Below are 21,038 nucleotides of genomic sequence, written 5' to 3' on the forward strand. Positions count from 1 at the left end.
AGCAGGAAACTTAGTTAATGTGCTATCTCCCTGCATGGCAGGTACATACAGAAAGCAATAGAAATGCTGTTTCCTTAAAACCACAATCTCCTTTCATTGGCATGATAAAATATTTTACCTAACAGTAGTTCTTCATGGGACCTGGATTTTTTTGGTGTTGATCTTTCTATCTGATATATTTAGGGTTCATTACTTGTTTGCATAAGTTAGAAATCACTCAGATTCCAATTTAAGTAGGGTAAACGGAGTGTAAAGTAAATGCTTTCCAATTTCTTATATGAATACTTAAAATTGAGCACAATTTTAGTCACTTTTTTTCTTTTAAACCTAACATTTTCAGAGTTGATCCACTTTACTGAAGCTGCTTCAGTCATGACGCACAGGATAGGTATAAGATTATATAAAACTGACAAACTGCAAAAGGAATGCATAATGCAAGGAAAACTATTAATGAATCACATTGTCTTCATTTGATTTGAATTTAGAGAAAATACTGTTGTTGGCACACTTATGTAATCTGGTATATGGTAGTTTAGAACTGCCTGAAAGTATTTTGAGGTACAAGGGCTGCTGGCTTTTTTGTTTACTTTCTTATTTTTAATGTGTGGTGGCTCCTACTTGAAAGACGTGATATTGATTGCTGGCAATTCTTTTGGTTGTAGTGAGAGACTTGCTTGTTGGCTTAGCTGAAAGTGCTGTGTGCTGAGTAGGTCATCACTGCTTGTCACAGTATTTTGTGCTTGATATGGAAGTACAAAATTACAAATATTCAGATTCACCTTAATTTCTGATTGAGAGAATCCAATAACTTTTTTCAGTGGACTTGAGTGTTTCTGTCACTCTCATGGCTTGAGGTTTACACTTCATAAAAGTATTTTGGCAATACAGAGTTATCTTGTTTTTTAAAAACAAAACAATGAGAAAAACCAAACACAACATAGAGAGGTACCATACATTGCCCTCTCAAAAGCAGTTGTGTTCATATAATCAAAAATGTGTCTTAAGTGCTCAGATACCATTCTAGCTTTCCAGGCTACTGTTCAATTCATAGCACTTAAAGAAGTGGTACAAGAGTGTGCTGTGTAAAGTTATTCATTGGTAAGCACGAATGGCTGGCTATTGGTGCTGTAACAGCTATCAGGGTAATTATCTAGCCCTTTGTTACTTCTGTTTAGGTTTTCTGAGGATGGATAGAGCACTAGACAAAGGCTTAAGTGCCCAACGTTAGGGTACAAGTGGTTGTTTGTGTTGCATCATTTAATTTACTAGACTTAATTGTAACATTTGCAGTGAAGTCTGAATTCTGGTTTATGCTTTACTTAAATGTGTAGATACAGATTTAGATGTGCTTGGCTTTTAGAAAGGCCTCGCCTATACTTGCTACATTTTTAATGCTTTGCACTTTCTATAGTGACTACTATTCAACATTTTACGCCCTCTGAGTATTTTATTAATGATTTTGATCTGTATATTTAGAGAAAAGTTCAATGGCTGTCTCCAGCTCTACATCCTGTAGCAGTTGCACTTTATTTTGGCTTCACTTTATTTTGAACTCAAAAGCAATAAGCAAATCAGTGCCTGCTATAATATGATGATAGCTCTGTCTCTGATCCATCTAGCACTACTGACCTACTTTGGGACTCTGCCTTATACAATTTAATGGACAAAACCCTTCACCTTTATCACAGAACACTTTATTTACAGCTGTCAGGTACTTTGGAGAGGATACTGATAGCACCCAAGCGTTTAGCTTAGCCTTACCTGGCATCGCTTCAGTCACACGGAGTGAAGAGAAACTCAGAGAAGTGATACAGGGTGGGAAAACCAAATGATCAGAAATGATCCTGTCTTATCTGTCTGTTGAAAGATCTTATACAGTATAGCTACAATATATCACAGGTTGCAGATCCTGTCTGTGATGGGGTAGAAAATCTATGAAGTTTAGGCCTGAAAACAGCACTTAAGAGGCAGCAGTACTACTCGAAGTTTAGGTGATGGGGTGGTGCAGTAATGATGAGGTGTGTACCACCTTTTGAACAAACATCTTGGCCAAAATCATTAAAAAATAAGGAGCCTAGCAGCTCTTCAGAGCTTCATGGTGAGGATCTTCTGGCACTGTGAGCAGGCAAACTGAGTCACTCTATTGAGTGGACTGTTGACAAAGCAAGTCCTGTTGTCTGGAGAACTTTGACTTCTAAATAGCAGTTGCTGTATTAACAATTCAAAGTACGAAAATGTAGCAATAGAGACATCCCTGAATCCCTCTAGTATAGCCAAGCTCTGAATGTCTGCAAGTCCTAATTTTAATTCTTTCTGGATGCAGTGACATTGGAATTGGCCAGTCTCAGGATGACAGCATTGTGGGACTGAGGCAAACAAAGCACATTCCTCCTGCTTTACCTGTCAGTGGAACCCTGTCATCCAGTAATCCCGATCTACTGCAGTCTCATCACCGCATCTTAGACTTTAATACTACTCCAGGTAAGGATCCTTTTTTTGTTGTTGTTCTTGACCTTTTTATTTCCTTTCATAGTTCAGGGTTTTTGTGTGGATTTGTAGAGTCTGAACAGGCATGTGAGTTTTTATTAACTGTTTGCTGTCACACACAAATTAGCCATGTATTCATGCATTAGGATTTATTACATTTGCTACAATATACTTTACCCACATATAATAGATGTCTGATTTTTAAGTATGCTGTGTACAGAGTGCTTCTTACTGATTGAATATTCTTGGTCAGTAAAAACCTGTTTTGCTTGATATTTTATAATTTGCCTCGATTGATCATTGTTTACATGACTGCAATATTTTCAAATGGCATAGCAGATCATTAGCTTATAGTAAAGGGAAAGGATGTTGGACTGGGACACAAGACATGTATTTCTGTCTTTTTCTGAACAGACTTACATAATTTGTACTACATTTGTAAGGGACAGAGTTTCAGAGTTTCTTGTTAGTCACCCTGCCCTACAGCTGTATGCCAAATTCTTTGAATATAAAATCCCTTTCTGAAATAGATAAAAAACGAACACATTTAGAGAGGATCAAAGCACAGGGGTGAGCGAGGGAGAAATAGGAGGAGAGTATGAGAAACTTGAGAGCCTTATCTTATAAGAAGGGTTTAGCTGGAGCTCCTGGTAGGGTTGGGATTTGGGCTCTTATCTGGCTCCAGGAAGGTTCTTAGTGGGAAACCTTTCCTGAGTTAAGTATCCCAATCTTTGCTATTAAAATATAGCTGCTGGAGGAGGATATGGTGATGGTAGCTCTGCAGAGAATTGGTTATTTTAGCCTAATCTTCAGAGAATTTCTCAAAAGTAGAACTGAAAATTCAGTGCCCTCCTAAGTCTGAGGGATTTCAAACATTACCTGAATGGACGGTGCTTAAGTATCAGCCTGCACACTGGCCAAGTTGGTGTAACCATTGTGCTTGAAACTTATATTGAGCATTACTTACTTCATCTTAGGTTTTTTAGAGCTAGAGGAGTCTGCAAGAGGTTAGTTTGTGGTTTTTGCCCCAGTGTCTAAGCTTGATCCTCAGAGACTTGGAAGATTGATATTTTTTTGTATTTTATCTAATGACTAGTGTCCAACACCTTGAAGATACTCTTCTAGCTTTTCATCAGGACTCTTTTTATAAATGGGTGACAATTCGATTCTCTATCTTGCCACTTACCCAGGCCAGACAGTTCTAGGTAATCAGTGTGCCCCTAATGCCAAGTGCAGCAGCTGGCCAGCTTCCAGGGCTGTGGGCATTGCTGACTCACACAGCTCAAACAAACTTCCATGACAAGCAAAGCCATGGCAGGCCTAAAGACCTTTCAGTCACAGATGGAGTTCAGAGAAGCTTAATAAATGAGTAAGGTTCAACTGTTTGCATTTTGCATTGAGGAAAGGAGATCAATATGACATAATGCCATTGCCCCAATGTTTTAATAGTTTTTCTATGTCTTTGTAGAAAATGCATTTCTTCCTCATTTGAAAAAAAAAAAATTTTTTTTCTTTGCTTGAATTTGCCTGAATATCCACACACTGAATATTTTTAAAGTAATTCTCAGGCAAAATTTTTTTTCCTGTGTGGAGAGGAAGGAAAAGGGAGTCTGAAATGAAAAACATATACCTTAAGGGCTTTAGAGATGGTTGCATTGTAGATAGAAGAGTTGAATTATACCTCTATATATTTCAAGACTTGGAAAAAATTAAAGCCTGCAATTTTAATTCCTTTTACTATCTTGGTCTAAATTAAAGATGGAAATGGAGGCAGATTGCAAGAAATTGAATGCACTGGAGGAGGAAGAGAAAGTGGTAGAGCAGCTGTCCTTTGAGGCTTGGAGAAATATCCCTCAGGATAGAAAATAAAACAACTTGCTCCTTTTAGAAGAGTAGTCTTTGAGGAGAAAGTGTGAACAGCTTGAAATCTGCAAGGAGTCATTTTAGTTTCTCTTCTGATTGGTTCAGGCTGTCTCAAATATACTTTTAAAGGTTTATTTTTAAATGTTCAATAGCACTTTGATTTCTCTTTTCTTGTGCTGCCTTTGCTATTTGATTTGAAGTCAAAATAATAGAGTAATGATGAACTGCCAGTCACTGGTATTTTTTTTTTTCCCTCACAATCTTTCTAAGGGAATAGATTCCTATCATACAGCATTGCATTCTTCAGCCTGCCACTCCAGTTTCCTTTTTTGAAAAGCAGTGAAGGGGGGTGATTACGATTCTCTTCAAGTGTTTTATTTAAAAATTATTGGGCTGAATTACTTGCTACCATTGCTATAGCCGTAATCATTTCACTTGCTGGCAGACGTCTCTGTATTCTGTGTTGAGCTTTTGCTCCCAGCTCTGATAGGTAGGCATCGTGAGGAACTGGGTGGTAAAATGCAGTGCAAAGATGGGACTCCTCTATTTGCTGCCCTCTGCATTTCCTCATATTGATTTCATTGATCCAGCAGAGCAGGTTATTTTCTTGTTGCACAAAATGCTTTATTTCTCGGAACAATTAAATAATTTTTCACCTGGGTATTGTTTACAGGAGCTTCCCAACTTCATAGCATTTCTTTGAGTGGCAGGTATTTCTGTAACAGCAAGAGGCAGCAAGATCTAGAGAAGGGTGTGGTTTTTAATAACATCTCTGAAAGGCTGTGTCTTTGGCATCTGCCTTCCTCCAGATTTCAAAAAATGTAGAAAATATTTCAGAAAATATTCTGCTCTGTATCCCTCTTCAACTAATTACTGAAGGAAGATGGGTCAGTGTAGAGTTAGTGATAAAAGGCAAAATTGTCTTGCTTGTTTTAAAGTATTTGTACATTTGACTCAAATGCTTAGGAAGGGCTAAAAACTGGCCTGTAGTGATATCCTTTATGTATAACTGATGATGTAATCACACAGTTCTAGTGTGTTTCGGTATTAGTGCTTCTCAAGCTGCAGAAAAACTACTGTGAGCTTAAATTTACAGGTTTAGTTGCATGAAATTTGTAAAATAATATATTTAAGCCTTAAAAGCCTTTGTGGCATGTAAATGCACTCATATGAGAGAGATTTATCTTGATGCTTTCCAAATTGTCATTTTGGAAACATGCACGAGCAGTGGGGAGGTGTTAAGTTTTGTTCTTTTGTTACAAGATTTTTGCTGCTGAATAGATCTTTCTGTAGTAAATGGAATACATGTTATGCACATTCAGGTCTTGTCAAAAAACCTGTAGTTGTATCAAAGTGAATGTTTTCATTTGGCAGCTGTTTTTTTTAGTATTTTTTTTATGATAGCAATTTCAGAAGCCTTCATTTAGAAGGCTATTATTATATATTTTATTGCTTGTATGACCTCTTTGATTTAAAAAATTAATTATTTTTAAGAAAGAAACAAAGAAAAATTGCTAGATGTCATGACTCACAAAACTAGAAAAACTTATTTGTAACAGCAGGAAGAAATTAAATTAATTGAAATACTTGTCAGTTAAAAATACCTGATGTTAAAAAACCCGGTGGTGGATAGCTGTATAATTTCATTTATCTTTTTTGGGTTTTTTTCTAATAATACAGTGATAACAACCAAAATTCAGTTGATCAGTGGGTCTGGATTTCAATATATGCGTGGAAATAAGAAAATATGTGTGGATTTGGGATCTCCATATAGCTTAGGGAAACATAAAAGTGAGTGTTAGTCTGGTAGTTTTCCAGAATTCCTAAAAAACAGTTCACTGTAAGTTTCATGTCATCAGTCACTTGAAACAGGAATATGTTTAGAACTTGAATATTTGTGAACATTTTTTTCACCCTGCTGCTTTAGTTCTTAATTACTAAAGTACTGGCACAGAGAAATAAAGAGCAAAGTTTCCATTCTGTTACTGACTGATTTATTACTATGATCTAAATGTACCGATGACCGAGTATTTGTGATAATTGAATACCTGGATGCATGAATACTACTGCACTTCAGTTGCGTACACACGCACGCTGGCTATTACACAGGCATCTTCCTAGCCACTTACATTATGTGCCTTCCCTTTGTGTGGGGGAAGTTGGTTGAGTGTCAGAGTTAAGTAAATGAATCTATTTTCTTCGAAATACCCTTAAGGAGCTTGACACTCTTATCACCTCTTTGCTTAAACGTCTTATGTGTCATTGTATAGGATAGTATCGTTTAGTGTCCTGGATTTTTCTCAGACTTAAACAGAATTTTTCAGGACTCAACAACTGTGAAAATCAGATTGCTCATTAGTTTGTCCAAACTTTGAAAATGTTAACATATTTTTGTGGCTTGCTCCATCTATAGCCTAACTAACTTCTTTTCTTGGATGTTTATAGAACTAGCTTTTACTGAAGTAAAAACTGATAACACTAATAATTAAACTCAGTGTGACTTGCTTGTTCTTACACCATTAAGTTTTTATTTTTCTTTGCTTACTAAAGTGCATAATTTGCATGTAATTTTTTTCCAGACTTACCAGACCAAGTTCTGCGGGTTTTCAAGGCAGACCAGCAGAGCCGCTACATCATGATCAGTAAGGACACAACAGCAAAGGAAGTGGTCATCCAGGCCATCAGGGAATTTGCTCTCACTGCAACCCCTGATGCATATTCACTGTGCGAAGTCTCTGTCACACCTGAGGGTGTCATCAAGCAAAGGAGGCTTCCTGACCAGCTATCCAAGCTTGCTGACAGGATACAGCTGAGTGGCAGGTAAGATGGAGACTGAGCTAAAGCTGTTCGTGCCACTTTATTAAGTCAAAATCTTGTTAAAGGAGTGTTACTTCATTATTTATGTTCTGTTTCTTTGCAACACACTGCTGCTTATGCAACTTCTCATTAATACAAAGGCCTGGTGAAGTTCATTTTGTTCTCAGATTCCAAGGGGATCATTGCTGTAACTTTCAGCACTAATCAGGTGTATTGTATCTAGTGTCTTTTCTTGAATTTTTTTTTTTTTTTTTACAGGTATTACCTGAAGAACAACATGGAAACAGAAACTCTTTGTTCAGATGAAGATGCTCAAGAATTACTAAGGGAAAGCCAAATTTCCCTCCTACAGCTCAGTACTGTTGAGGTGGCTACCCAACTCTCCATGAGAAACTTTGAGCTGTTCCGTAATATCGAACCCACAGAATACATAGATGACTTGTTTAAACTCAAGTCAAAAACAGGCTGCACTAATCTAAAGAGGTTTGAAGAAGTGATAAATCAAGAAACATTCTGGGTGGCTTCTGAGATTCTAAGAGAAACCAACCAGCTGAAAAGGATGAAGATCATTAAGCATTTCATTAAGATAGCACTACACTGCAGAGAATGCAAGAACTTCAACTCGATGTTTGCCATTATTAGGTATTGCCCACTAATAATTTTATTTCTAAATAAAAAGCAAAGTCTTACTTATGTTAGTCTAAAAAAATGTAATTAATAGAGCAAACCAGTTAATACTGCTAACATCAACACTTAGCAATCTGCGAAGGAGGGCATTTTCTGTATTCTGAAGTTTTCTATAATCTGAAATGTTTGGTGAAATATTATTTGGAATGCTTCTGTTATGTACTTACTGCTCAAGATAGTGTGGCAAGGTGAACATGGCACTAGAGAAACTACTGCAGTTATTTAAAGACAGAGACCAAAAAAAACCAGCAGGTATATACAGGAAAACCACACAATTGTAGCAAATGAATGGGTTAATTCCCCCAAAGCAGATTATTTTTATACATACTGCCCAGTGTCTTGAATTCATTCTGCCATGATATGTTGCCTTTGGTTTTTTTTGTATCAGCAGTTTCTTGCATGGAACTCTGATAATATTCAATAACAGACTGTGATACCATAATAGTCTGTAAATAAAGATCTTTTACTAAGAATTTTAAAATGTACTGAAAATCTCAGAAGATTATTCTTAGTTTTGGAATGAGAAGAAAGAGAGAAAACTCTAATTTCTGTATTTATACACATTTTTTAAAACCCAAACAAAAACAAACAATCCCCCTATACTGTCTATTATGAAAAAGCTTGAGTAACTTGCATTAAACTGACAATGTTATCACTGTCTTTGACACAAGCTCTTGTCATCACTGTCTTGACATTCAGTCAACAGATTGAATGTGACACTTTTCCTGAAGACGAGTAGGTTTGAATACTCTTCAGCAAATGGGGCAAGTTCCAAAGTCAAGGATCCATGCTGATGATCAGTCAGCATCTCTCAGACATCAAAATATTGAGATTTTGTTCAACTATTTCAACCAGTCTCAATGAGAACTAAAAGCAGCCTGTCTGCTAGGAAAAACTTGAGTGAAGGAAAGATTCTAGGTAGCAGTTTCCCACAGGTAGAAATTAACAGCAAGACAGGCAATGTCATTACAGGGAAAAAATGGGGTTTGTACCAGCTACAAGCTTGAGACTAACCTCGGGTGTAGAGAATGTTACAGAATTTCATCTAGAAAGAACAAAGTCAGATGGAGTATTGCAGAAAGAAGGTGGGTCAATGTGCTGTAACCCCCTGAACCATCCTCATGTAGGTGGAAGATGGTTTTTCCACCAGTTTGTTAATCTGGAAGTGTAAGTGGTGATCCTGAGGTAGTTAGATTATGATACTCTTATCAAACTCAGATGTGGTTCTAAAGTAACAAATACATACTCTCTGTAAGGTTTAATTACTCATCCAAGTGTAACTTTTATCTGTTTACGGTTACATCGTGTAGGTATCTCCAGTTTTTATAGCTTTCATAAAAATGATCTTAACTATTCTGTAATACATACTGGCAAAAAGAAGTTTTTTAATTTCTGTTACTTTATTGACACTGTTGTGTCAAGATATTCTGTCTACATGGTATTTCTACCATACGAAATTTAACATGGTCTATTCTAGGATTTTTGTTTTCTTTCTCTTGTTCTTCAACTTTTTTTGCACTTTTTTCTGTTTCAAGCGGCCTGAATTTGGCACCAGTTGCAAGGCTCCGAACTACTTGGGAAAAACTTCCAAGCAAGTATGAAAAACTGTTTCAAGATCTGCAGGACTTGTTTGATCCATCTAGGAATATGGCGAAATACCGTAATGTCCTTAACAGCCAAAACCTACAGCCCCCTATTATCCCCCTGTTTCCTGTCATCAAAAAAGACCTTACATTCCTTCATGAAGGTAAAAACAGAAGTACATCATCTTTTACTAGCTAAGGAAAAGTAACTTTCCTGCCTAATCACTGATGCTGTTGGTTGTAGGAAATGATTCTAAAGTGGAGGGCCTGGTGAATTTTGAGAAGCTGCGGATGATTGCGAAGGAGATACGCCATGTGGGTCGCATGGCGTCTGTGAACATGGATCCTGCTCTAATGTTTAGAACAAGGTAAGTGTGTTGTACCAAGCAGAGCTTACCCCAGCTGGGAGAAGGCTAGGTGTCAGCAAGAGGGGCTTTTATGTGCCCCTTCTATTGGAGAAGTATGGATTTTTCGTGTTAGCAATTTACCAGCATGATGTGGTGGTCCAAAACTGGAGAAAAAATTACAGTTTGTGGTTACTGATATATTCTAAAATGTTTCTTACTATTCCATAGTTGATGGTTACTTCATAAAAATGAGATTCTATCAGTGGGAGGGAGGGAGAGAAACTGTCTTGTAAACATACCTATTACTCTATTGGAACATTGATGGGTACCAGCCTTATAATTTTGGTTTAGTAGAAGTGGTAATGTATCTGAAGCAGTGTCAGCTACTCGTATTAGAAAACATGGAGTGAATGCTCTTCGGCTTCATATTTGACAAGCTTATTGCATACTCTTTTTCTTAATTTGAGCTAGAAGAGTTTGTAATATCTGGTTGTATGCCTGAGACAAGGTTCTTTTTAATGTCTGTGGGCTTCCAGAACTGCTTGTCCTGAGGTCTGGTCTTTTTCTTTCTGAGCTTGTGATCTTTCTCTGTCTCTTCTTAAACCCATGCTTTATTCTTCCTGGCTCTCACTTGCAGGAAGAAGAAATGGAGGAGTTTGGGGTAAGTGGTTGGAGACAACACACACAGACATTCATTCTTCCTTTACCATTTGCATTGTTTCCTACTTGCTACCTTTAATTTTCTGGTGCTTTGACATTTTTTCTTTTGTTAACCCTTTTTTACTGACAATACATTTTAATCTAGGAGTGCTTTTGATTTGAGATTAAAACACAGAACGTGTAAATTATTTTTAAGTGGTCGTAGGTAGAAGTGGGGTGTTCTCCCCCACCTCCAAATTAAGTTGCTAAAGGAAGTGACTTTCAGTCAAAGAGAAATTACAAAATGACAAGGTTGCAACAGCTGAAAATAGCTGTTAATTTCCTTATACCTATTAAGCAATTATCACAATCAAATACAAAAGTTAAAACTTACAGTATCTGCTTGACTAACTTACTTTCATATTACAATTAGCCATCATTTTTACCTTAACAATTCAGGACCAATGCATAGCTTTCATATAGGTATACATACATTGAAATGAGCATGACATTTATTTCATCATGAACTAGCTGATCATTTTATTTAACAAAAGTGTCTTCAGTCTTGCAAGTTACAAAGAAGTTCTATTCTGTGAAACTGAGCTCTCCATTTTGTATACAGTCTGATTTAAAACATAGAAGGCTTTCAAAATGCCTCCTTTATATGTATTTGAATTTGAACCTCAGCTATAGTCTTCTGTCAGCACTGCCTTACTGCATGAGCTTTTCCTATTGCTCCAGTCCTCTCAGTAGATGGCTTATGTGAGAGAGCTACCTTGAATGCTTTTCTAGATGTGTGAAGTGTTACTGCCTTGTTGGAGCAGAATAGGTTAAAATATCTGTGCCATTAAAATAATGCCTGTAACCCAAGTTAAAAGATTTCCTGGCCCTCATCTTTCTGTCTTTTATAGCTGTTTGACTGACTGGAATGAGGCATGTAAGCTTTGACTGTAGACTGACATTCATGCAATCTTTTGCACGTTTCACATTTATCAGGTGATACCATGTTGGACTAAGTCATACCTTTGCTCTCTTTCGTCCCCCTCCTGTCCCCTTCACTCCAGGTCTCTCAGCCAGGGCAGTACCAATGCAGCTGTGCTGGATGTTGCACAAACAGGGGGGCATAAAAAGCGGGTCCGTCGCAGCTCCTTTCTTAACGCTAAAAAGCTCTATGAAGATGCTCAGATGGCACGGAAAGTAAAGCAGTATCTCTCAAACTTGGATCTGGAAATGGATGAAGAGAGCCTCCAGACACTCTCTCTGCAGTGTGAGCCAGCCACCAACACATGTGAGCATTGTCATTTGTTGTGGATTTCAAGAAAACTCTTCAGTATAACTGTTTCTAGTCCAATGAAGCAATTGGGAACAGTAACTAGACAATGAAGTAGAAAATTATTTGTCTAGTCATTTTCAAGTACTAAACGTCTATGATTCCTAAGGAAATAATCTTGTGGATTAACAGGATAGAGACACAGTATTTATACAGGTGATAAGGCTTTAAGATGATGTCCCACTGGAAGTGTACAATGGCTTTTTTAGATTTGTCTGTACAAAAGGTATGGAGGAGTCAGAAATTTTTCTATATTTCTGATGTACTGAGGTGATTAGTGTGAATGGCGATATGGTTGTTCTGAGGGAGCAGGGGATTTTCTTATGTCCAGGTGTTCCAGAGATGCCTAGAGGGCTGTACCTCCGGCAGCAGAGTGGGACCTTATTCTGGATATCCATTTTGTTTTGATTTTAGGAAATGCTGTATCCTGTGCCCTTCCCTTTCTGCAGGGTAGCGAAAACTAGTAATTATGTGTCTGTTCTGAATCACTTGTAGTCCTTATGATACCCCAGTATAACTTCTGGTCATGCTTTTGGTAACAGTGGTTGTTTATCAGAGCTTTATTTTGAGAAGGGAAACAATCATTGGTAATGTACATCTTTTAAATGGAGTTAAATCTCCCCGTCTTTTCATCTTCATCTTTTCTGTCCAAAGATACCGTGCTGCATTAAGTGTATTTGAGTATTTGAGCACCTTTTAGTTGTTAATCAGAGGGTTTTGCGCTGCTCAGACTAAAACACCATCGTGTTTTTAGCTAGTAGTCATTCATTGTTTTGTCCCTTTTCTTTCAAAGTGCCGAAGAACACAGGAGACAAGCGATCTGGGAAGTCTGAAACGTCACCAGTGGCTCCCCGGGCAGGCATCCAGCAGAAAGTGCAGCAGCAGCAACAGCATAAAGTAAACCAAGCATTGCAGGTCCCGGCCGTGTCTCTTTATCCCTCTCGCAAGAAAGTGCCAGTCAAAGACCTCCCACCATTTGGTAGGTGGAACAGGGAAGAATTTGGTTTAATATTCTGAAGTTTGTTTGCCTATGTCAGGAAGACATTTTTAATCAGATAAAGTTCACACTTCTATTTCTGGTAGTATGATATGCAGGTTGTGCCTGTTCGTGCAGTGTCTATGCATAGTTCCCTTCTCTAGAAATGGAAAGAAGGAGATTTAGGGAAAGCATCCTGTCAATTTAATCAGTATAAGTATTTACCTGTTAGTAGCAGCTGGAAGGAATAAATGTTTCTCACTGTTTGACTTGGTTCTTGCCTTAACTTTTCTAGAGGAATTAGGGACATGGAGTTCTTGAGATGCCTCAGAAGTTTTGGTGTCTCTTCACAAGTTGAATTTTTAAGGTGAAATTCAGGCCTGCTCAAGTTGGCAGTCCTGTTAGAAATGTGGGTCTGAACTTTCACGTTGACAGTTGTCCCTTTGGATTCTACTCCCTTCTGCTTTTTTATGGTTGTTACTCAGATGTTGCTGCCTCCATATTCCACAGAAAGGTACCAGACTATAGGAATTTTTTCTACCCTGATTTCCAAATCTGTCCCAACATGTGTACAAAATGTGTATGCATTGTTAACAAACCCCTTAAATCACAAGTATGGTAATATCCCTAGTAAGGATATGTAGCATAACTGGCCCTTCCTTTTTCATGATGGTTATTGCGCAAGAGCTTAATTCTGATTTCACTCATATTGGTTTTCCTCGTGCACTGCTAAGACTGCAACAAAGCATTAGAAGCAGCAAAATGAGCAAGAAACAATTCAATATTCATCTAGATCTTGTTGATTTTACCATTAAATTTTAATCTTAAAAGGACTTTGAAGTTCCGTAGACTGCATGTTTTGCTCATAGTGGCAAAGTTTCTGAAAACTGACTAGGTTATGCTGATCAGGCAGCTGTAAATTATTGATAGCAGGATTGTGATCCAACAGATCAAAGATGAAGTCCACAAATGCTTGGAAATAACCTCTACCACAAACATTGGCAATACTGTCAGAGAAACTCTGTCTTCACTTATAAGGCTGTCCCAGAGTGGATTTTTGAGGGGAGGGGAAGAGAAAGATGGATGAATGTGGCCTGGGAAAAGCAATTCTTGATGCCCTAGATCTTTACATCATGCATCATCTTCAGGATGTTTTTACTCTTTGGTTTCCCAAAATAAGCTGGTGCAGAGATAGTTCTCAAAAATGAAAGAGAGAAAGGCAGCTGCAGGATGGCCTTGTTTCGTGAGCCTAATCCTTATTAATTTTCTTTCCAGCTTTCTTTGACCTTCTAAGCTACTCTGAATAGAAAAGAAACAGGAGAGCAGTTTGAATTCTTACTATATAAATCTTCACTAACCAGTGAGAGGGTGTGTGTCTGTATTTTAGCTAATTTTAGTTCAAGTTTCTCAGTAACCATTCCTATGCATATCCTCAATTGTATATTGTATAAGCAGTATTCTGCAACATCAAGTCTTCATTGTGTTTTCTGTGGCAAAGTATTTATCTTAAGTGGCCAGAATGAAAGACCATCTGCACTAATATGCAGAAATAAAGCACTGTATTTTAAACAGGAATAGGTTTAAACATTTTGCTTCATTTAAGCTGGTGTCAGGAACTCAGGAATATACCGGAAAAAAATGTAGCTTTTTCTTCATGTGGGGTGTCTGCTTTATAAATGCATTGTGAAACATAAGGATGTATTTATACTGGACTTTACATCTGCCTACTTTAATTCTTACTTAAAGGCATTAACTCCCCACAAGCTTTAAAGAAAATCCTTTCATTATCAGAAGAAGGAAGTTTGGATCGTCACAAGAAAGCATCTGAAGACACTGTCTCAAGTGCATCTTCGCAGCTGTCTTCTCCTCCTACTTCACCACAGAGCTCTCCAAGGAAAGGTAGTAGATGTTCGATATTTCTCATCCTGTTCCTTGGAGCTTGTGGACTTTGGAAGCTTCTGAGAGAGAATTTGGACGCAGTACTGCTGCTCCTATTTTTGTCACATGTGGTCAGCAAGAGGGCAGGAAATGTAGTGCAGAGTGGGATACATGAAAGGTAGCTGTGAACCTGATTTCAAGGGGACTTGAAAGGCCTCTGGTTATCAAAATCCAGAAAAGATTGCCTGGTATGATACAGGGTTTGATGCAGTAGGTCACTCTCACTGCAGCTGCTTCTGACAAAATATATTCCTGTGATCAGTGTTTCCTGCCTTCAGTGAGAGGATGTGCAGGTTGAATCTTAAAATCTTTGTACAGCATTGACCACACTGGTCTATCAGAGGAATTATTTGCTGTGTCATGCATCTGAATGGGATGTGACCTATGTATGGCAGAAAGGCTTAAGATATTTGGAATTCAAATCAGAATATTTAATATTGTAATTTATGTTTCATACTACAGAATATTTTAGTAGGAGCCTGATTATTTAAACCATGTGTATGAATTTTTGAGGAATGGTATTATACATTGGAGCTTTCTTGACCAAGATCTTTATAAGTGATTTCATAGAGTTATTTTTTAAAATGAAATTAGGACTTTAAAGGAATTTTTTAAAAACTTGTTTGTTTGTTTGTTTGTTTTCATGGTAGTTCTGGCTATGAATTGACAAAACAGAGTATGGAGGCATTGTCCTGTAGTTTAAACAACACAAAAGACACTTTGGAAGTATGATAGCCTAGATGTATTGCATGTGACTTGTAAGTTACTATCTTTTCAGAATAGCATAAAAGTTCAGTTTAACAGTTACATAATATAGCATTATGGTAAAATATACACTGGGGTTGAAGTGACTTCTATAGAAGTGTTACTTACTAAGGTCAGATGGAGGAGGAGAATATGTAGAGGATGTATCATCTTGAGTCCTTGTAAGCTGTCATCATTATTTCTCCCAAATACTACATTAGCAAAGAGTGAGCTTATATAAATATGATCAGGCCTATATATTTTTTGAAAAAGGAATTGGAATTCTGTACTTGACTCAGTGTTAAAAGCATTTTATTTTTGCAAAAAGCAAGTAATAAACATGATTAAAAAAAAAATCCTTGGTTTGATGGTTACATGAAGCTAATGATACGTTCTTTCAGATAAAAATGAGAACATTAATTCCATGTTCTCAGCAAGTGAATTGGGGTAGATCAGTTGAAGTAATTTTGACACTTATGAGTAGAGTGAAAGCAAAAAATGAAACCTGCGGTGATTTGTGGATGTGTTGTTTAATGATCTTTAACTTAGCTGGCAAGAACATTCAGCACAATTTGTTTAAGACTGAAACAAAAGCTGAATTTGCTTCTGTGACATGGTTTGCAGATTTTATCTGAGTCTGGCTGTGTCAGAGCTGTCTACCTCCAAATTTCACCATAATTCTGGTAATATGGAATTTGGAATTTATTAGCTAGCCAAGTGTCACAAAGAAAACTTGAAATCCTGCCCTTCTCTCAGACAGGATATGTACTAAGCAGTCAGCCCAGGCATCTGGGTTTCATGTATCTCTTCATCTCTGAAGTGTAACTTTGCAGAACAGACACTGCGTGAGAGAGTCTCTGGGATTACTTCAAGCAGTAACCCCAACCAGAGCATCTCTTTCCTTCCAGTCTTGGAGACAGTGTTTATGCACAGGCAGATTTTGAGAAGTAACATTTCATAATGTGAGGATACAAGTAAGATGATGAATTTGAAAAAAATTTAGGGGAGGAGGGTGGAGTAGAAGGAAGGAGAGCAGTTGGTTTGTAAATGAGTAGTACATGTTCCCACAATCCTAAACCTCTGATTAAGATACCAAAGACAGTGTCACAGTTTTGCTGTGTATCTTTATCTTTTGCAGTGCTGTGTAAATGTAATTGTAGCTTTGTTTCATTGCCAGTTTTATTGCAGTATTGCCAGCTGCCTGATGAGAACTGAGCAGGCATCTTGGAGAGTCTGATTAACGTGATGTTCCCTTTGCAGGCTACACTTTGGCTCCAAGCAGCACCGTGGATAACTTTTCCGATTCTGGTCACAGTGAAATTTCTTCTAGATCTAGTATTGTCAGCAATTCCTCTTTTGACTCTATGCCAGTCTCCCTGCATGATGAGAGGAGACAGAGGCATTCTGTCAGCATCGTGGAGACAAATCTTGGTGTGGGAAGGATTGATAGAAGAATCATGATTGAACCAGATCAATACAGCTTAGGGTAAGGATTTTATTTGTGCTTATTTATGTTATACTTTCATATCATGTCTATGTGGCATGTATATTTGTCCGTGTAAACTCCCATGTATCTCTCAAATTTTTTTTCTCCTCTGCTCTTAAAAAACTGCTGCTTCAGTGCTGCATTTTGTGATAATGCTCCATTCCTGCCAAGAAAAGGTTTTGCACTCCTGAGTGTGTGGTGAGGTCTACAGCAATAAGACCTTAACCTCAGTAGATGTTACCATCTGAGCATTTCTGTGGTGCTGTAGGTTATCCACTCTGTGGCAGACTATTACCCTAGCCTGCTTTCTCCATGGGAAATTAACTGAATTAGATGAGATATTCATACAATTATTCAGTGATCAAACTGAGAACAGAAATAGCTAGCAATTTTCCAGTCTGCTTCATGGAAAAGTGCGTATTTGTCTAACTCCAAAATATTTTACTCCCAAATATCTCTTCTAGTCAATAATAATTGGAAGCTAAAATTCACATTATGCTGCTGGTTTTCTAGTAATTTTCTAGGTAATTAACTTCTGTAATGGTAGGGAAGCTAGTGCTGTGAGGAGTTCTCAGAATCTCTAGCAGTGAGCCTTGGTGTGAAAATAATTGGAGTTCTGGCTCCTGTTTTGTCTCCACTTTTTTTTTTTTTTTTTTTTTCTCTTTTTTTTTTTTTTTTTTTTGGAGCTGTTATTTGGATGCTTCAGTCCTCTGAATGGTTTCTGGGGTTTTAATCCTGCAGGGTCTGTGAATGGCAGACCTGTTCCAAAACTGCTGTACTTGAGCTTTGGGAATCACAGGCTATGCAAACTCTTTAATCAGATGTCTTAAACATTTGGAAGAGGAGGGTTGCAGTCTGCATAGGAAGGTGCCCTGGAAGAACAAGTCCCAGGAGCCTAGATATCTGCTGAGCAAAAGTGACACTTAGTCAGTTTTCTCTGCTGCTGTGTAAGGGATCGTGTCAGGCTCACTTAATCGTTGAAAGGCTACAGAAAACATACTTGCTCTACGAAGTAGCATGTGTTTCCAAAAATAAGGTTAAAATACATTTCCATTTGCAGGAAATGTTGGAAAGTTAGCTTTCACAGTTTCCTAAACAGAAGAAAAATCTGAAAAGCTGAAATCTAAACCTGAATATCAGCCAGCTCCTGCTAAATTCTCTTTCTAGCTTTTGAACCATTTGCTTAGCAAGGCTGGAAAAGCAGTAGGATAAGCCTGTGTGTTCCCCTGTATGTGTGTCAGTGTGGTTTGCCTGTCTTAAAGGGCTTTTGCAAAGTTAAGATTTTACCTTTTGAAATTACTCTGCTGAAATGAAAGGCTTCAGCAAGTTACCTATCCAGGTTTGTTTGTTTGTGTTTGTTTTTGTTTTATTGAGGATGTACTTGAAAGAAAAGTGTTATATTCTCAAAATCGAATTAGCCATTAATGCAATATAAAGTGCATCAAAACCTTCAATCATAGAATCAAAGAATGGTTTGGGTGGAAAGGGACCTTTAAAATGTCATAAAGGTTACCTAATCCAACCCACCAGTATGTTTTGCTTTTCTTTGATTGTTGAACTCTTTGTGTGTCTTGTTCATGATTTCCAATTCCAACACTGGGTTTTTTGTCCCCCTCATCAATGTGTATCCAGCTCATATGCACCGCTGTCAGAGACCAGAGGCCTGTATGCTGGAGCAACTGTACTTTCTTCTCCTAGTACAGAAGAGCTGTCACAGGACCAGGGGGACAGAGCTTCGCTCGACGCAGCTGACAGCGGCCGTGGGAGCTGGACTTCTTGTTCGAGTGGTTCTCATGATAACATCCAGACAATCCAGCACCAGAGAAGCTGGGAGACTCTACCTTTTGGACATGCTCACTTTGATAGTTCAGGCGATGGGGCAGGACTGTGGGCCTCAGGCGGCCACATGGACCAGCTGATGTTCCCTGACCATGGCACAAAGTATGGCAGGCAAAGTCAAGGCAGGGAGGGCCTTGATCAAGCACAGTCCAGAGCAAGTTGGGCATCTTCCACAGGATATTGGGGAGAGGACTCCGAGGGTGATACAGGTACCATAAAGCGGAGGGGTGGGAAGGATGTTTCGATTGAAGCTGAAACCAATAGCATAACATCTGTACCAGCAGAGGAGACAAAGCCAGCTCCTGTGCCCACTCACACAGCAGCAGCATCAAGTAGTACAAAGGGCCTTGTTGGTAAGTTAAGTTTCATTTATCATGAAGTGTTTTAATTCATTTGCTTAAGTTTTTCCATATTGTTCTGCAGTTCTTTTGTCTGGTTTGATTTTTTTTTTTTTTTAATTTTTAAAGCAAAACTGAACATATTGTAGTCTCTCTTAAATTTTTCCCTTTAACTGTGTGTTTATTGCTCAGGAAAATATCATTTATTGTTGATTCTCAGTTCTGGCAGTGCCTTTGTGTTTCAAGAAAGCCTGCCATACATCAAAAAACTAGCTCAACTGCTGGACAGTATTTTGAGAGGTTGATGTATTTAGATGTCTGTTCTGAAATGTGAATTTCTCATCACAGTAAGGCTCCATAGGCTATATTTAGAAATCTTAACAAATGTGGCCTGATTTTTATAGAAGCGTTTTACTTTATACCCTTGTATGACTTGTCTGATAATTGTGAATATTCCTTACTTCTGAAAATGGGATCCCTTTGTGTTTAAATACCAACTGAAATGTTTCTGCAGAAAGTGAAGAGGTTTCAAAGAAGTTAGAGCTGAAATATATTTCTATGCCTTCAGTAATGGAAAGATCAGATAATATATAAATTAGCATGAAGGTGTCTTTTGCAGAGCTTAACATTTTTATCATATTGTTCCTTCTATGCATCCCAATCTGTGGCCCATCCAATACCTCTGCATTTTTGTCTCTTTTCTTCCTTTCATTCCCCCTCACTTTACCTTTTGTCAGAGTAATATGAAGAACTGTCTAAAAGCCATTTTTTGCTGACGCAGCTGAATGTCTGCCAGATTGAGGTCATGCTGAGACCACTGTGATAAACTGCTTTTCCATTTTCTGCCCAAGTATATTGCTTAGCAGTGGTCTTTTGCCTCAAAGCTTGGGTGCAGATCTAAATCCCTGGACTATGAAGAGGAAGAAGCTGTACAGATTCATGCTAATCTCTAATTTTACTCTTTGATACCCTTGGTTTCCTCCAGAATGTGTAACAGGTGTGCTTCCAAACAAAATTAAGTTATCCAGCTGTTATTCCTTTTTCACCTCTCTCTCTCTTAATGCCCTCAGGCCTCACTTGGGGTGCCAAGATCTGTCTTGGTTTGAAAGACAGGTGTCTGCTAAGGAAGGCAGAAGCCTCCCTTGGAATGGCAGATGCAACCCCCTTCCCTCCGAGTTGTTATAATTTTGAAATCAAGGGGGCTTTTAGGCAAAGATATGGGAAATAGGAATAACAGTTCTTTACTATTATATATCTATATTTGTATAACCAGTCAAACAAACAACAATAACTATGGCAGTAACAGCAAACAATCACAAACCCAGTCCCAGCCTTCTCGGCTGTCGGGCCCTTTCCCCTCGGGTGCAGTTCCGCTCGCAGCCGGCAGGGGCGCTGGCGGCTCCCGGTGAGCAGGGCAGGTGCGATGGTTCCCCCGCGGCTGCAGGGGGCGCTCCGGAGCGAGCTCGGGGAGCACGCGGCACCGGTGCCCTGGGATCCCGGGAAGGGATGGGACAAAGGCTTCACAAACCCCTGGGCAGCCGATCCCGGTGTCTGGCCGGACCCTCGGGAACAGCAGGCTGGAACGGCAGGGACGAGCACGAATCCCTGGTGGCAGATGAGATGTATCCAAACGGGGAACCCCCTGGAGGTCTGGGCAGGCAGGGTGAGCAGGGCTACAACGTAGTGAAGGCTCGAAGCAGCGGCGGGGCAGGGCGGCGACGGCCCGGCTCCAAGCGGGACAGGGAAGGCGGGCTTGGGATCCCAGTGTTTCTCCAGCAGAAAGCAAAGCGGCCATAGAAAAAACAGCTTCCTCTCTCTCTGGACACCGAGACCCAACTGCCCAAACCCCTAGGTGAAACAAAAAAAGCAGCCAGGTCCTTTGTTTTCCTTAATTATTCAGCCATTTGTTCCCCTAGCAGCATGTATAGGGGAAAAAGTCCTTTAACAGAAAAAAACAACCTAGG

General features: G+C 38.7%; 1 protein-coding gene across 12 annotated transcripts in view; it reads left to right on the top strand.

Moving 5' to 3' along the window:
- The window catches only part of RAPGEF2 (Rap guanine nucleotide exchange factor 2), a 134,345-nt gene that overhangs the window by 108,184 nt on the left and 5,123 nt on the right, over window positions 1-21,038 (top strand). For 9 of the 12 annotated variants that reach the window (XM_017745110.1, XM_017745113.1, XM_017745111.1 and 6 more), the window contains 11 exons: window positions 2,324-2,481; window positions 6,930-7,170; window positions 7,426-7,809; window positions 9,390-9,601; window positions 9,682-9,805; window positions 10,422-10,445; window positions 11,488-11,711; window positions 12,547-12,732; window positions 14,476-14,628; window positions 16,672-16,897; window positions 18,530-19,089. In XM_017745110.1, the coding sequence (XP_017600599.1) occupies window positions 2,324-2,481; window positions 6,930-7,170; window positions 7,426-7,809; window positions 9,390-9,601; window positions 9,682-9,805; window positions 10,422-10,445; window positions 11,488-11,711; window positions 12,547-12,732; window positions 14,476-14,628; window positions 16,672-16,897; window positions 18,530-19,089 (2,492 nt within the window). The remainder of the gene's footprint in view (window positions 1-2,323; window positions 2,482-6,929; window positions 7,171-7,425; window positions 7,810-9,389; window positions 9,602-9,681; window positions 9,806-10,421; window positions 10,446-11,487; window positions 11,712-12,546; window positions 12,733-14,475; window positions 14,629-16,671; window positions 16,898-18,529; window positions 19,090-21,038) is intronic. The other 3 variants (XM_017745115.1, XM_017745116.1, XM_017745112.1) reach the window with 3 other exon arrangements.

Source organism: Corvus brachyrhynchos, unplaced genomic scaffold (assembly GCF_000691975.1).
Source record: "Corvus brachyrhynchos isolate BGI_N302 unplaced genomic scaffold, ASM69197v1 scaffold249, whole genome shotgun sequence".
Lineage (NCBI taxonomy): Eukaryota > Metazoa > Chordata > Aves > Passeriformes > Corvidae > Corvus > Corvus brachyrhynchos.